At 40.6% G+C, this 14,584-nt stretch overlaps 1 protein-coding gene across 1 annotated transcript; it reads right to left on the reverse strand.

Moving 5' to 3' along the window:
• Nucleotides 1–77: 77 nt before the first annotated feature.
• Nucleotides 78–14,051, reverse strand: NONO (non-POU domain containing octamer binding). Its single transcript, XM_055337582.1, has 11 exons — nucleotides 13,956–14,051; nucleotides 7,551–7,710; nucleotides 6,397–6,590; nucleotides 4,948–5,249; nucleotides 4,277–4,372; nucleotides 3,680–3,876; nucleotides 3,257–3,341; nucleotides 2,768–2,870; nucleotides 2,163–2,202; nucleotides 1,822–1,931; nucleotides 78–1,083 (listed from the first exon to the last, which is right to left on the reverse strand). Exons 2-11 carry the CDS (start codon nucleotides 7,699–7,701, stop codon nucleotides 949–951), a joined length of 1,413 nt encoding a protein of 470 aa, XP_055193557.1. The 5' UTR covers nucleotides 7,702–7,710; nucleotides 13,956–14,051; the 3' UTR covers nucleotides 78–948.
• Between the last annotated feature and the right edge of the window lie 533 nt (nucleotides 14,052–14,584).

Raw genomic sequence — 14,584 nt, forward strand, 5'->3', positions numbered from 1 at the left:
ATAGAACCTATGCTTATCTGGAGACACAACTCCCCTCCCTCCATTCCCTTTCAAAAATAGCACAGAAAATTAAAAGGCTTAAAACGTATTTTAATAAGTTGATGCTGCATTACTGCTCCATTTCTCAGAAAAACTCCAAAGGTTATCAGGGACAAATCAAACATGGTACACCAATAAAAAAAATGCACAGCATAACTACCTAAGATAGGCAAGGCTAAGAGCTACTGTCTGACCTTCAGCATACAGCAACCCTGTTCCCAAGATTGTACTAAGCCTATCAAAAGCTGTGAACAGCATCATAGACATAAAAGGGCCATTCCTGGGTTGTTCTTACCCAGAAAAAAGATGGAGGCAACTTAACACAAGATTTTTTAAAGATACACTAAAATGAAAATCTCTAAGAGAAAGGTCTTCCTTAGGACATGAAGGGGTAATATACTGTATATAACAGAATCATATGTATGTTGTCTGTGACCTCTGTGGACATTTGCCTGAATTCCCACCTGTGAGTGAATGGAATGGGGCTAAGGTCATGGGGGAGGTTTGTTTTTGTGGTGTATGTGGCAGTGTCTATGGGGTTGGAGGATATAAGAATGAGAAAGCAAAAAGAACAGGATGGACAAGAATGGAATGATCAAGATTAATGGGGGCTCTAACTGGATCCATTTTGCCATGGTTCCACCCCCCCCCAAGACCCTCAACAATCACATGAGACTTCAGGAATGCACCACACAGAATCAATTAAACGATATACCACACAGAACTGATTTGTTAAATATCGCCCCTCCCTTGCCTTCAGCCTCCAGTAAACTCCCTCAAAGTAGTACAGGCAAGGATGACCTAACTATTGGGAGGAATCCCTAACACTTTTCCAGGGCAGAATTCTGGCTAGTCCAAAAAGGGTCCTGCTTTTAAGGGTTTTTGGGAAACTAGACATTGAAATTTTTATTAGTATCGGCGACGTTTGTTTGGAGCAAATTCAGCTCCAGGAGCTGCACGGTTGAATGCAGGAGGGGTTCCACCAATTGCCCCAATTCCTTCCATTGTAGCAGCCTGGCCAAAGCGTTCAGTTGTTGGTGGGGTCTTAAAGAGAAAAAGAGCAATGTTACAATAAAACCTAGTCCCAAGCTTCCCACCCATTCCTAATCCCTCCCCTAGAGGCCATTTCCACCCCAACTATTCAAAGCCTTTGATGTGCTAAGGGTGACTAAGCCTGTTTATAGAGTTCTAGTGGATATCCCTGAATAGGTGGCTATCTGTCAGAATTACAGACCCACCCAACTGTCCCACCTTTTTTATCCCTATTCCTATTGATTAAACTTTTACTATATAAATGTTTAATTTACATAGGAAATTCCCAGGTTGAGTAAGTTCTACCTAAGTCCTTTTTCCTGAACTAAGTCTATATGGACAAGGACAAGCCAGCACTCTTCAACAACCTTAAGCACACCAAGTTTTAAAATTCTGACACTAGGAACTGTAACTCTGATTTGTATGAGCCATAAAATCGTTTGGATTCTTTTCTATTTTATGTGATTATACCTAACCTTCTTTGCCTTCCTTCCAAAAAGAAAAAGAATAAAAAAAAGAAAACCCCCTGGTAGACCAGTCAAAGGCATTAACGTAACTCCTAGACAAAGTATAGTTTGAGGTTGGGTTTGTTCAAAATTCAAACAAAAATCAAGACCTTAATGGAAAACAATGGTCCTAAGAACTGATTATCTGTAGCAAAATTGTGGCAGGCAAAAAAAGGACTGTGAGAGTAAAGTCCTCTCTCCTATCACCATTTAGAATTACTGTAAAATCTTTGCAGTTTATTACCAATCCCAAGGTTCCATCTGGCATCATAGTGGCAGGTCCTGGAGGAGCTGGGGTACCAGCTGGCACTGGAGCAGGGGGCATGGCACCTCTATTGTTTATGCCCATAGCACCTAAAGCAGAGTAGTGTGATCAGTACAAGAGACAGAGATTATCAGCCTCTGTGCAAAACAATTCAACAAGACCTCTGAGCTAAGGATGCTTGTTACTCTCCCCCACGCCCCAAAAAAACGCTCCCAGAAATGTCAGCCCCTTAAATTTGGACTGTATCTGAGAAGGTACATAGTTCACCAGAAATGATACAGAAAAAGGAAATCAGAACCATTAACCCCCTAAATTCTTACCTCCCATAGCCATCTGCCCCATCCGTATCTCCTGTTCTCTCTGAAAAATAAGAAATACTCAAGACAGTCCAAGACAGCACTACATTCTACCATTCACAATACATTGAGAACCACACACTAAGGGAAGCAAACAGAGTGAGAACACATTCCAAATACAATGAGATCAAGCTGAGGAAAACCAACATCTCCTTGCTAGTTGTGCAAGGTTAGAGCTAGAAAGACATAACTCAGAGTCTCCTATTAGGAACAGAGTGAGTAAAAGACAAGGGGAGAGACAGTTGATTTCTTCTGGGCCCTCAATCTGTGTAACTCCAAGGACATCAGAAAACCAGTTAGGGCTGCTATAGGACTGGATTTTATCTTTGTGCAATGACTGAATCTAAATAGTATACATTGGTCCCAGCCCTTCATCCTGAATTGCCTGTGAGGCAAGAACTCTTCGAACCTTACCTTTCCTTCCTATGAATTCTTCTTTCTAAATGGAGTTTCACAGAATGCAAAAACTGGTCATAACCTGGTTTGTTTTATAGTCCTAGTGGACAACTCATGGTGGGTTTGTCATATCATGGCTGGCCTGATACATCATGGGCACATGGGAGATATACCGCATCAGGGAATGTTCCCTTGAATCCTTCCTGCTGTCGCCGCATCATTTCTTCCTGTTGCCGCCGCATCTCTTCCTCTCGGCGCCTGCGCTCCTCCTCTTGCCTAGAGAGTCACCAAGGTATTTAACAGAGATATTCCAGAACTTGAGCAGATTATCTTAATGGGGGAGATCAACAGCCTACTGAAAACGGTCACAGCTAAGAAACATGCTCAGCCCTAAAGCAACCCAAAGGTGTTCTTGGTGGGTGGGGAGGGGAGTTCTATTGAAAAGGAGGCTCAGGACACCAGCACTCAGCTGCTTTCCCTTTAGTGCAGCTCTGGGCAACTCCTAGGACCCATGGGCAGCTGAAACATTTCCCACCCTAAGGGAGAACCTGAGAAGTGGCCAGTAAGAATTTACAAATGCATGAGGTAGCATGGTAGTAGGAAACAGGAGTGAGACATCACCTTTAAGAGTTGTCAGAGAAAAAGGTTTGAGAGTTAGTTACCTGAGCTCCAGTTGCTTTCGTTTTTGCACTTCTTGGTTATGCAGCTCTTCCATCCTCCTAAGTTCTTCTTGACGCCTCATCAAATCTAGAACAACAATGGACTGATTCACAGTACTCTTCATTCTCCTCATATAGATCCAATTATTTTCCATAAATACAGATCCAGAAAGCAAAGGGGATATATAATCCCTGAGTGGCCATCTGAGCTATCCAGATTCCAAAAATGAAGTCAAGCCTACTATTTCCTTCTCCACAAGTCAGTATTCTCTGCCACATCTCCAAGCTTACCTGCCTACTGAGATCAACAAAATATTTCAGTATAAAAGCAGAGGTTTAGGCATTTCTCTACCAATCGATACTAAAAATTGCTGAAAAGTCATTTTGTTCTTGTTCTAGATTTAAGACCTATAAGCGTACACTCACCCTGTCTCATTAGCATGACCTGGTGCTCATGGCGAGCAGCCTCCATCTCCATCTCCAGCTTCTCACGAGCTTCCTTGATGTTGCGGTCCACTTGGTCCTGCTGCTGCTTCTCCATCTCAATCAGTGCCTTCCAGCGCATGGCATACTCATACTCAAAGGAGCCAGGCTGTGCAAATCGGGGTGGCTGCTCTCGCTCCCTATAGACAAGGTTCCTGGGTTATTTTTTTTAATTTACTTATGATAGTCACAGAGAGAGAGAGAGAGAGAGAGAGAGAGAGAGAGGCAGAGACACAGGCAGAGGGAGAAGCAGGCTCCATGCACCGGGAGCCCGATGTGGGATTCGATCCTGGGTCTCCAGGATCGCGCCCCGGGCCAAAGACAGGCGCCAAACCGCTGCGCCACCCAGGGATCCCAGGTTCCTGGGTTATTAAAACTCTGTCCATGATCCCCCAACTAAGCACCGCATTCCTCCTAAGGGCCAACATTATGGCTGAGAGTGAATACCTATAACAAAGACTTGAATCTTTTACATATCCCTTTACAAGCTTCCTTAAAAATAGACAAACACCTGGCAGGGAACCTCTCAGGACCACATACTTGTGAAATTGCTGATTCTTTATAACCAGTTTCTCTGGAAGTCCCTCTTCATCATCCAACTGGTCCATGGGCTCCACAGTCACAGGCCGAGGAAATCTGGAAGAAAAAAGCTTAGTGTTAATTATAGCCCTACCAGGCTTCCTCTCTACATCTGCCACTGGCATGGTAAAGTAGTTAGAGGTCAGGCAAGACAATTAAACATATTTCTGAAGGAGTTTTTACACCCAGCCCCAAGTAACCAAGTTCTTTTAGTGGCATTATGTGGAATCTGGGGTTGATAGGATGGAGTGAGGCTTTAGATCAGCCATAAAGGTGTTCAAAGTAAGTAGATAGAATACTTAGTTTAAATATCCAGTATCTATAGAACTCCACACAATGACTCGAAGTAAACGGGATGCTGCATACTCAAAACAACTTTTCAGAGTTCTAACACTTCAAAGGAAGTGGAGATTTAACACTGATTAAAAGACAACCTACTGAAAGACTGATTTATTTCTTAATCCTCATACTATGTCCATTAATTTAAGATTACGCTGAAAACCCTACTAAGCTGAATTAATATCCAAAGTCTTTAAGTGAACACAAGAACATGTTTCCTAAAGGCTACCTCCCCACACCACCGATGGAAATAGCAACCTAAGATCTATTTCTAAAAGTGACCCTTCACTTACGTGGTTAGCAGGAAAGAGCCTTCACTGCACCTGTCCAGAGCTTTCCGAGCAGCTGGCTTCCCTGAGAATTCAACAATGCCTTTTCCTGAGGGCCTTCCTCGATCATCCACGATGACTACAGCCCTCTCCACCTGGCCAAACACGGAAAAAGCTTCCTCCAGCAGTTCATTGGAAACATACTGAGGAAGGTTTCGGACTGTAAGGGATGCACTATGGCAGGCAAAACGCACACGCAGCTGCTTTCCACGAAGTGGCATGTTGTCCAATTCTACTTTGGCAATCTCCGCTAAGGTTCGTGTTTCCTAGAAAGCAAAGCAAAGTTAGAATAACTCAAGTTTGACAAAGACCACATGCACAACCATCAAGAGCCTAAAGTAGCATAGCCCAATACAAAATCTCCCCACCAAAAACCCCGACAACACACATACAAAGAAACCTTAATAGTACTGAAATAGAAATTACATGTTTCAGATAACTCTCTTGGATAGTCTAATTGCTGACAGCCCTGCAATAAATCAATTGGAAATTACAGAAGTTAATACCACTTACATGGTCATCAGTATCACAGGTTATCCTCCCAAGCAGTGACAGACAGATCATTGTGACAATGACCAGCCTAAAACCTACCTTTATAATACAGCAGCTAGCATATTTTAATTTCAGCTAGCTACATACAAGTTTAATGAGAATCATGTACACCCTCCACAAGACCTCTTTAGAAGCACAGACCCTCTCATATTAAAGTGAGCCCCAGAAAAAAATGACTCGCCCATGGACTCTTGAATTAGTGGTAGGTCTGGAATGAAAACTAGTTCTGACCACCACATCTAGTAAACTTGCTAACACATTATGTTCCTTGTTTATGCAGATAATGCCTAGAAAAGTTCCTCCCTCATACACACTTAACACATTTCCTAACCAAATCAGATTGTTAAAAAGTGGTTAGATAATAAATTTAATTTTATGCGTTATTTTAGCACAACTTCAAAAAAATTTCAAAAATAGATACAAATAAAACTGTCTCCTCGTGGTTTTAGTCGTGAGATAATACATGGGTGAACTTTGGAAATAAATTATATAAACCTTAATCATTACTAAGATAAAATAGAGTTGATAATCATTGAAGCTGGGCACTGAGCATATAAAGATTAATTATACTATTCTACCTCTGTATGTTTGAAATTAACCATTTAAAACAAAAGTTCTAAAGGACATATTTCAGTCTCTTTGCCTTAGACAAATAAACCTATGCTGTCCCTGAAACAAAACATAAACCTGTAAGGATAAATAAAAATAAAGCCTGTTTTCTGTCCTGTTCTACCAACTACAGTTATTACACATTTAACAAACCACCTGAGAATTATTTCCACTGCCTAATTTTCCATATCTATCATTCCCCAACTTCCCCATCTTTCAGAGCACATACTTTAAAAGCCCAAGGTTGCTCACCAAGCGGATAAAGCCAAAGCCCTTATCCTTATGAATGAAGACTTCGCCTGCTTTCCCATATTTCTCAAATAGTTTCCTCATCTCCTCTTCAGTGATATCAGGAGGAAGATTGCCCACAAAGAGCCGGCTACGTTGGGTGAAGGTCTTCTCTCCTGGTTTCCTAAAATTCTTCAGGTCAATAGTCAAGCCTTCATCTGAGAAAATACACACAGTCACTCAAAAAATGGGGCAAAGAGATCTACAGTCATATTCTCAAAGAGCTACCACTGCCGCTAGATTATGAAACCGAATTGCTGTAGAGAAGTCAAATACCATTTCCCAATGCAATATCCACTAACCGCTTATCAGTAAATTGCACCCTAAAGTGTATGCATTTAAGATGAAAGCAATACAGACATCTGGGAGTACTTCTCAATAGCTCTACTATGGGCCAGGAGCCACCTGGTCTAGGTCAGAGACAGAAAGACAATACAGAATGTATCAGTCAAAGAGAAAATCAATCAGGTCAAGGAGGCTTATGTCAGAAGACATAAATTTTTAAAATTTGAAACATAACTGCTCCATTTTCCTAATCTCTCACCAATCTTCATAACCTTAACAGTTCCCATCCTTTCACGCTTGGGTTAATGAAATGAAAGGAAATGAGTTAGGAAGCAGAATTCTTTGTAGGGATCTCTGGAAAGAAAAGAGAGTTGAGGTTGGTTCTAGTTTTAGATGCACACAACAGGTGCTCAAAGTTTGCTGAGTGAATAGAACCTGCTTTTAAAAAATGTTTACTCTGATTAAAAATGGGTTGGCACAAACCCCAGGCTGAAAGTATAACTCAGTACCAGACTTCTTCTATATTTTCTATCAGTCATCTGATGATTACCTCTAAGAACCAAGCTCTGAGGCAACACACACAGACATCTGTTTAGCAGAATATGCCAACATAGCACAGCAACTTATACGTCTGCCACCCAACATGTCTGCTTCTTGTTTCAGTGAATCACCCTTTTTCTATCCTAAGTATTAAGAAGTAAATAGAGGGGGGAAAAAGAGAAAAAAGTGTGCCCAAGGCTTATTCCTTTATAACCCCAAGAGACTAATCTAAAAACCAAGAAACCTTTCCCAAGCGGGAATCATATGTACCCCCCTTACAAACCTATACTCACTTTGGCTGCTGGCTTGTTGCCCATTTGCAGGTATTGGTGGCGGTGGTGGCTGCTGCTGTTGCTGCTGGTGGTGCTGCTGGTGGTGATGCTGATGATGCTTCCTTGGAGTATGGTTTTGCTTCTCCAAGTTAAAGGTTTTATTGCTCTGCATTTTTGCACTCTAAAAGAAAAATGTTAACTGTCAATACATTTAGAGCTAATCACTCACCTTCTGATGATTTTTTATATGTTACTATCATTTCTGATATCCTGGCTTTTGCAGATTCAAACAACTGGTTATTTTGAACAAGTATGGCAAAGCAATACCATTCAAAAACCTAAAAACAACCAGACAGCAGTTATGTTGCACACAGAAACCAGACAAGTACTAAATGAGAACAGCTTGCATGGGAATAACTTTAAGAAACTTCCAGTTCACGAATTATATACATTAATTGGAAACTATTTTTCCCAAAGAAGCTACCCCCTAAAAATTAGCCCTATCATAATGTTAAAACAACAAGGGAAATAGATTCTACTTATCACAAAGACAAGGACTATTAAATCTTGTTCTTTGGCACTTTGCAGTCCTAGCCTACAGGAGATACTGTGGAACAAATAGCAGAAAAACTATGGGCCATGGAGTTAGACATACTTAGATTTGAAGCACGGTCCTAGTACTCACTCACTAGCTAAATACTACTTAGTAAATCATTCCTGCACAAATTTAAGCTGTTATAAAGGGGATAATAAAAATACCTACCTCTCAAGATGGCTAAGAGGGCTCGTAAATATGTGAAAACACTAGTTCAGTACTGAACTATAGCAAGCACTTAGTAAATACTGTTATTAATCACAACAAAGATAAATGACTACAAAAGCAATTAGAGCATCAAATTAAAAAAGATGAATATGCAATCATGTTAAACCACATCTAAAATCAACATAAGGTTAAAAGAAAACAAAATGAAAACTGGTACAATCCAGAGTGAATTCAAAAATTGATGGCTTTAAAATGGAAATTTTCTAATTGATCTGGTTAACAAGTTGAGGACCATCTTCCTCATTTAAGAAGAGTTCTCCACTAATAAAAGGGCAAAGCCAATTCTAAATCCTTTCCCCTAAAAGTAAGACGTTCTAGTCAGAATTTAGCTGAAGGAAAATGCAGAGAAGAACTTTTTTATGAATACTTATTAACATTAGGATTCTCTAAAATACAGAAAACTGGTTTCTTAAACAAAGAAAATGCAACAATGGCTTGGGAACTATTGATTCTGGATGATGGGTATATGAAAATACTTTTATGTATATAAAAGCTTTCCCAACACATTTCATATCATATCCCTCCCAAACTAAAAACAACATAAATATCAAATTCTATATCCAAACTGTTTCATAAGACAAGTAATAACAAGAGCTATCAAAATGTTCATATTCTGTAATTCAGGAAATTCTACCCCTAGAAATTAACCATAAGATTATAATTTTGGGGGTGCCTGGGTGGCTCAATAGGTTAAGCATCTGACTTTTTAAAAAGATTTTATTTATTTGCTCATGAGAGACACACAGAGTGGCAGAGACACAGGCAGAGGGAGAAGTAGGCCCCATGCAGGGAGCCCAACGTGGGTCCTTAATCTTGATCCCAGGTCTCCTGGATCACACCCTGGGCCAAAAGGAGGCGCTAAACCACTGAGCCACCAGGGCTGCCCAGCATCTGACTTTTTTAGAAAAAGATTGGAGAGTGAGAGAGGAATGGCTGGGTGGCTCAGTGGTTGAGCATCTCCTCAGGTCATGATCCTGGAGTCCAGGGATGGAGACTGCTTCTCCCTCTGCCTATGTCTCTGCCCCTCTCTGTCTCTTATGAATAAATAAAATATTTTAAAAAATAAAATAAAAAGAGAGAGAGCCTTTGCAGGAGGGAAGGAGCAGAGGAAGAAGCAGACTCCCCACTGAGCAGGAAGCCCAATGCAGAGTTTAGAAATGCTTAACCAACTGAGCTACCCAGGCTCCCCAAGCATCTGACTCTATTTTGGCTCAGGTCACGATCTCAGGGTTGAGATCAAGTTGTCAAGTTCGCCTGCATAGGATTTTCACTCTCCCTCTCCCCTCCCTTCCCCTCAAAAAAAAAATTTTTTTTTAATTTAAAAACCACATCCATGAAATAGTCACTGTGATGACCTTTATGGTAATAAAATAATGACTTAAGGAACGCCTAGGTGGCTCAGTGGTTGAGCCTCTGCCTTCGGCTCAGGGCATGATCCCGGGGTCTGGGATCAAATCCCACATTGGGCTCCTTGTGAGGAGCCTGTTTCTCCCTCTAACCAGTGTCTCTGCCTCTCTCTGTGTCTCTCATGAATAAATAAATAAAATCTTTTAAAAAATGACTTAAAATACCCAAAATTAGAGGTAAGATTTTTAAATAAATTATGGTATGGTATTCAGTGGAGTGTTACACAGCATTATAAATTATGAAGACTATGTAAATGTGAAAAATGTTTGATGTTTTGGGGCACGTGGGTGGCTCAGTTGGCTATGTGTCTGCCTTTGGCTTAGGTTATGATCCCAGGGTCCTGGGGAGAGGAGCTCCTTGCTCAGCAGGAGTCTGCTTCTCCCTCTCCCTTTGCCCCTCTCTTGACCCATGTTCACACCAAGCATGAGCGTGCTCTCTCTCTCAAATAAAATCTTTTTTTAAAAAGAAAAATGTTTAAGTTTTAAAAGGGAAAAGTTTAAGAGGAAAAGGATTTTCCCCCCTCCAAAATACATAATGTAGACTAGAAACAGAAGACAGGTAAAAATGAAAACTGCCCTGTTTATAGTCTATTGATCATTTTTTACCTTTTTAAAAAAACGAATCCACCCAACAAATATTCACTGAATGCTTACTATCTGTCAGGTACTATTATAGGTGCTTGGGATGCATCAATGAACAAAAGCAGACTCTTGCCTTCAACTGTGCTTACCTTCCAGTTAAGACAAAAACACACATAATTAAATTATATAGTACTTAATAAGAGGTAAGCACTAATGGAAAATAAAGAAAAATGGGGAGGGGGGGGAAGCAAAGTGGATAAGGAGCGAAAGGGCTAAGACTGCAACTTTAAACAGCTGAGGTAAGCCTCACTAGAAGCCAAGACTTGAATCTTATTTATATCATTCCATCAACCTTATGTTTCTCATTAATAAGGTACCTATTACAAAATACATCTTTAACATAGAAAACTTAGAAATAAAAAAGGTAAATAAAAATCCAAAGACCCACCTCCAGAAAATAGTTAACATTTACCCTTCCAGTCATTTATTTGCATGTGCTCTAAATGAAATATTATAAAGACTATTTTGCAACCTGCCTTTTCTACTTTATTACATGATGAAGAGCTTTTATGGCACTCCATCTTCTACTTTAATTTTTTCTTCTACGTTTAATTTTAATGGACACAGTGTTCAGCTATCAACCAAGCACCTACTGTGTTGGACACTTGGGTTGTTCCTATTTTTTTCACCATTATTTATAAACAATGTTCATAGCTAAATCTTGGGCACATCACGTGTAAATATTCCTCCCACAGTTTACATTTTTACTTATTTACCTTCCAAAACATACAATATCATTTTAATATAATGCAGTTATAATGCACCATTCTATATTCAGTTTTTCCTCACTTCTATGTCAACATAATTATAATTTTTAACAGCTACACAAGTCCATGTGGATATATACTAATTTACTAAACTACTCCCTAGTACGAGACATTTAGGTTGTTTTCAACTTTTTCCTGTCAGCATGCTGCAGTAAATAATCTCTTCTTGCTTAAAGCTTCTTTAGTTATTCCCTTATAATAAATTCTTAAAATTAGAATTTTCAAATCTTTGTTACTCTTACCACATAGTGCAGCATTTTTTCCTCTAAAAAAAAGGAAATAATGTTTCTAAAAATAAGACATAAAGATAGGAAATTAAAACACAAAATTTATGAAGTCTTCCCTAGCAACAGTTGTAGATGGGGTTAGGTTGGCATTAGTATCAGATCTTTAACTATTTGAGTCCCAGCTATTAAAACACCTCCCTTCTGACTCCAAATTGGCCTACAGCAGAAACTTGAGCTATCTTCACAGCCATTTCTCTAACTAGGTCTTCTTACTTTTTTATTCCTGGCTAGAATCCAAGGAACCTTTTTTTTCCCTTCAGCTTTTAATTTAGGAGTCAGTGGTCCCAGCCTCAGTATCTTCCATCCCATTCAGGGATCCACAACTTATATTTACACCTTAATAAAAATCCTCAGAGAGTCACTCAAAATTAAGTATTAAAAATTCTGTATTTACATTTTAACCAAACTTCACCACTCCTTTTCAAAAAGGCATTCTACAACTTCTTAGTATAAATGATCTACCTCCTTGAAGAAAAAGTGCTAGGATATTCTAAACCATGTAAGATAACCAGGGGAGGTTATTTTTGGTTTTAGAAAGTGTAGCCTGGTAGTTAAGATGATAATATCAGATATTTACCAACCATTATATGCCAGGCACTGTGCTAAGTCTGCATTATCTCATTTTGTGCTCAAAACTATTATTCTCCTGAATAAGAAAACTGATGCCTATCTAAAGTTACCCAAATGTGATGGAGCAAGGAGTGGAACTCACAATCTATTTAACTCTAAAGCTCATTCTCATCACTATGCTACCAGTTTATTAATCAAACTCATCTTGATTTCAAAGTTTAGAGTCCACAAACCGACTAGACATGTCACCTAACTTCTGAACCTCCGTTTCCTCATTTGTAAGGAGGAGGTAACAACAGCACTTCACAGGGCTAGTTATCCTAAGCACCGAGATCATGTACACAGCACTTGTTACTGCTGGCAACCACTATCGATATTTCTACATTCAGTTGGTGCCATAATACAACCGAATTGTATACCTTTGTTTTTGAATAAATGTCTCCACAATGCTAATATTTACAATCTTTCTTTACAGTTTACTCTTTCCCAAGAAGCCATTCAATGGGGAAGACGAAATAATATTGTATAAATCACTTAAAACAGTGCCCACAAAGTAGCAAGTAGTAAGTATTGTCCCTATCACTCATTTCTGATGATGACCACCAGTATAATTTGGAATTTTGTGCAGAAATCTCTACTGAGCAATAAATTCACTGTCCCCTAACCATTGGGCCTCTGAGAACTAAGCACAAAGATCAGCATCAAAGATTTGCCTATTTACCTGTCCCAAAGACTAACACTGATAAAGAACTTTTCTTGAAAGAAAATATGTACTGCTGGTTTAGAAAGATTGGGGCTATTGGACATAGTACAATTTCACAAATGTGGTTTAGGTACAAGACCAAGCACTAGATCACACATATTTAAAATCAATCTTCAGGAAAAGAGGTAACTTTTTGAGTGGAAATCTGGTAAAAATTTACCGACCTAGATGGCTGCATGGATATGGACCTGCCTGAAAGCTGCAGAATGCACTAATACAGTCAGTTGTTTCTTAGGACCTTTCATTTAGTAACAAGGAAGTAGGACAAAGACACAGTATAAATCTAGCCAGTGCCCGGCAGAAAAGTTGCCAGATGTATCAAATAAAAATATACAACATACAGTTAAATTTGATTTCAGACTTTAATTTGCTGTCTATGTGAAATCCAAATTTAACGGGGCGTCCTGTATTTTATCTGGCAACCCTAACCCCCAACATCTACCTCAACTTCCGCTGAAGAGAGCAAAGTGCCACCAAGTCATCTCTAACCTCAACTTCTGTTAAGAACACGAAGGTTTCAGTTGACAATCGTTTTCCCTAGTGCAAAATAGCCAATAGGAAACTCATAAAATTGATTTCCATTTTAAAAAGTGTTGCTGTAAATGGGTCGAGTAGCTAGGCAACACGACTTAAAAAAAGAAAAAAGCATACAGGAACGTGGCCAGGGAAGCTGCAGGGTCTGGACTAGCAGATGAACTTCCCAGCTTAAGAGTTTTGACAAAGAAACATCGCTCGGGGGACGTGGGGGACGACCCATTTTTCATTCTGAATTAATGGCCTCGCGAAGCTGAGAGGAGGAGCGCCGACAAAGCGCCTCCTCCTCCAGCCGCGACTTCAAGGCTCTCGGATAATAGACCCCACACCCTCAGGCCCAGGGCGGCTAAAGGGCCGAGGAACTTACTGACAGGGATCAGAATCGATGATGAGTCGCACAAAGAAACCGGGCGGGAAAGGCAAGGGAGTCAGGTTAAAGCAGAAAGCAAGGCGAGCTGAGAGCGATGGGCCCCTGCGGGTGGGCTGAGGAGGCCGTGTGGGCGGCGGGGACAAGGCCTCAAGGGGCCTTAGAACGAACGCCCAACCTCCCTCCAAAGCTAGCCTCGCCCTAGCCTCTTGTCGCAAAAAATCCTACTCCCCCCTCAAACATGAACTATGTCGTCCCAAAACTCACCCGCTACCGACTGTTCTCTCCTCAGAGTAACGGCGACGCTACACGGCCTCTACCGTCCCGAGAAAAGAGCGCGCGACCGCCGGAAACGAGACGACGGAGCTCGGTACCTCCCAAGGGGCACAAACTGGCGTTTTTGATTGGTTATCTGACTTGCCAATCAAGGTTTATCTCCAGAGGCGGAATCGTTTTTCCGCCATTTCTTCAATCCTATTGGCTACCGAACGCGAAAGATTTGAGTTCGTGTGAACGACAGATGGGGACAAAGAGCGAGGCTTTCTACTTAATGCGCATGCGCAAGTTGCCGTCCTCTGGAGAGGAAAAGGAAGGGGGAGGGGGATAGAGGGTCGGAAGGAGAGACATAAGGGGACTAACGGAAAGACTTGAAGACCAAGTAAGTGATAGGAGAAGCAAAACAGAGTGCGAAAAAGGAGAGAGAGGAAAGTGGAAAGAGAACAGGAGGGGAGAAAACGTGCCGGTAGGCGTGCTCTGAGAACTATTGCACTGCGCCTGTGCGTGGAGCAATGGGAACAATGTCATTGTATTCCGTGTAGTAGATCTAGCCTTTTCCTTCTGAAAAAAAAAGTGCCCCGCCATGTTTCTTTTTTCATACTTCCTCATTAGGGCTTGCA

Source organism: Nyctereutes procyonoides, unplaced genomic scaffold (genome assembly GCF_905146905.1).
Source record: "Nyctereutes procyonoides isolate TBG_1078 unplaced genomic scaffold, NYPRO_anot_genome, whole genome shotgun sequence".
Lineage (NCBI taxonomy): Eukaryota > Metazoa > Chordata > Mammalia > Carnivora > Canidae > Nyctereutes > Nyctereutes procyonoides.

Excerpts from the sequence above, each read along its gene's own strand:
- NONO (XM_055337582.1), bottom strand. The coding sequence starts at position 7,701 with ATGCAGAGCAATAAAACCTTTAACTTGGAGAAGCAAAACCATACTCCA. Across the intron at positions 3,877-4,276 it reads AAGAATCAGCAATTTCACAA|GGAGCGAGAGCAGCCACCCC; the intron begins GTATGTGGTCCT and ends CCTTGTCTATAG. Across the intron at positions 1,084-1,821 it reads CAGATGGAACCTTGGGATTG|ACCCCACCAACAACTGAACG; the intron begins GTAATAAACTGC and ends TTTCTCTTTAAG.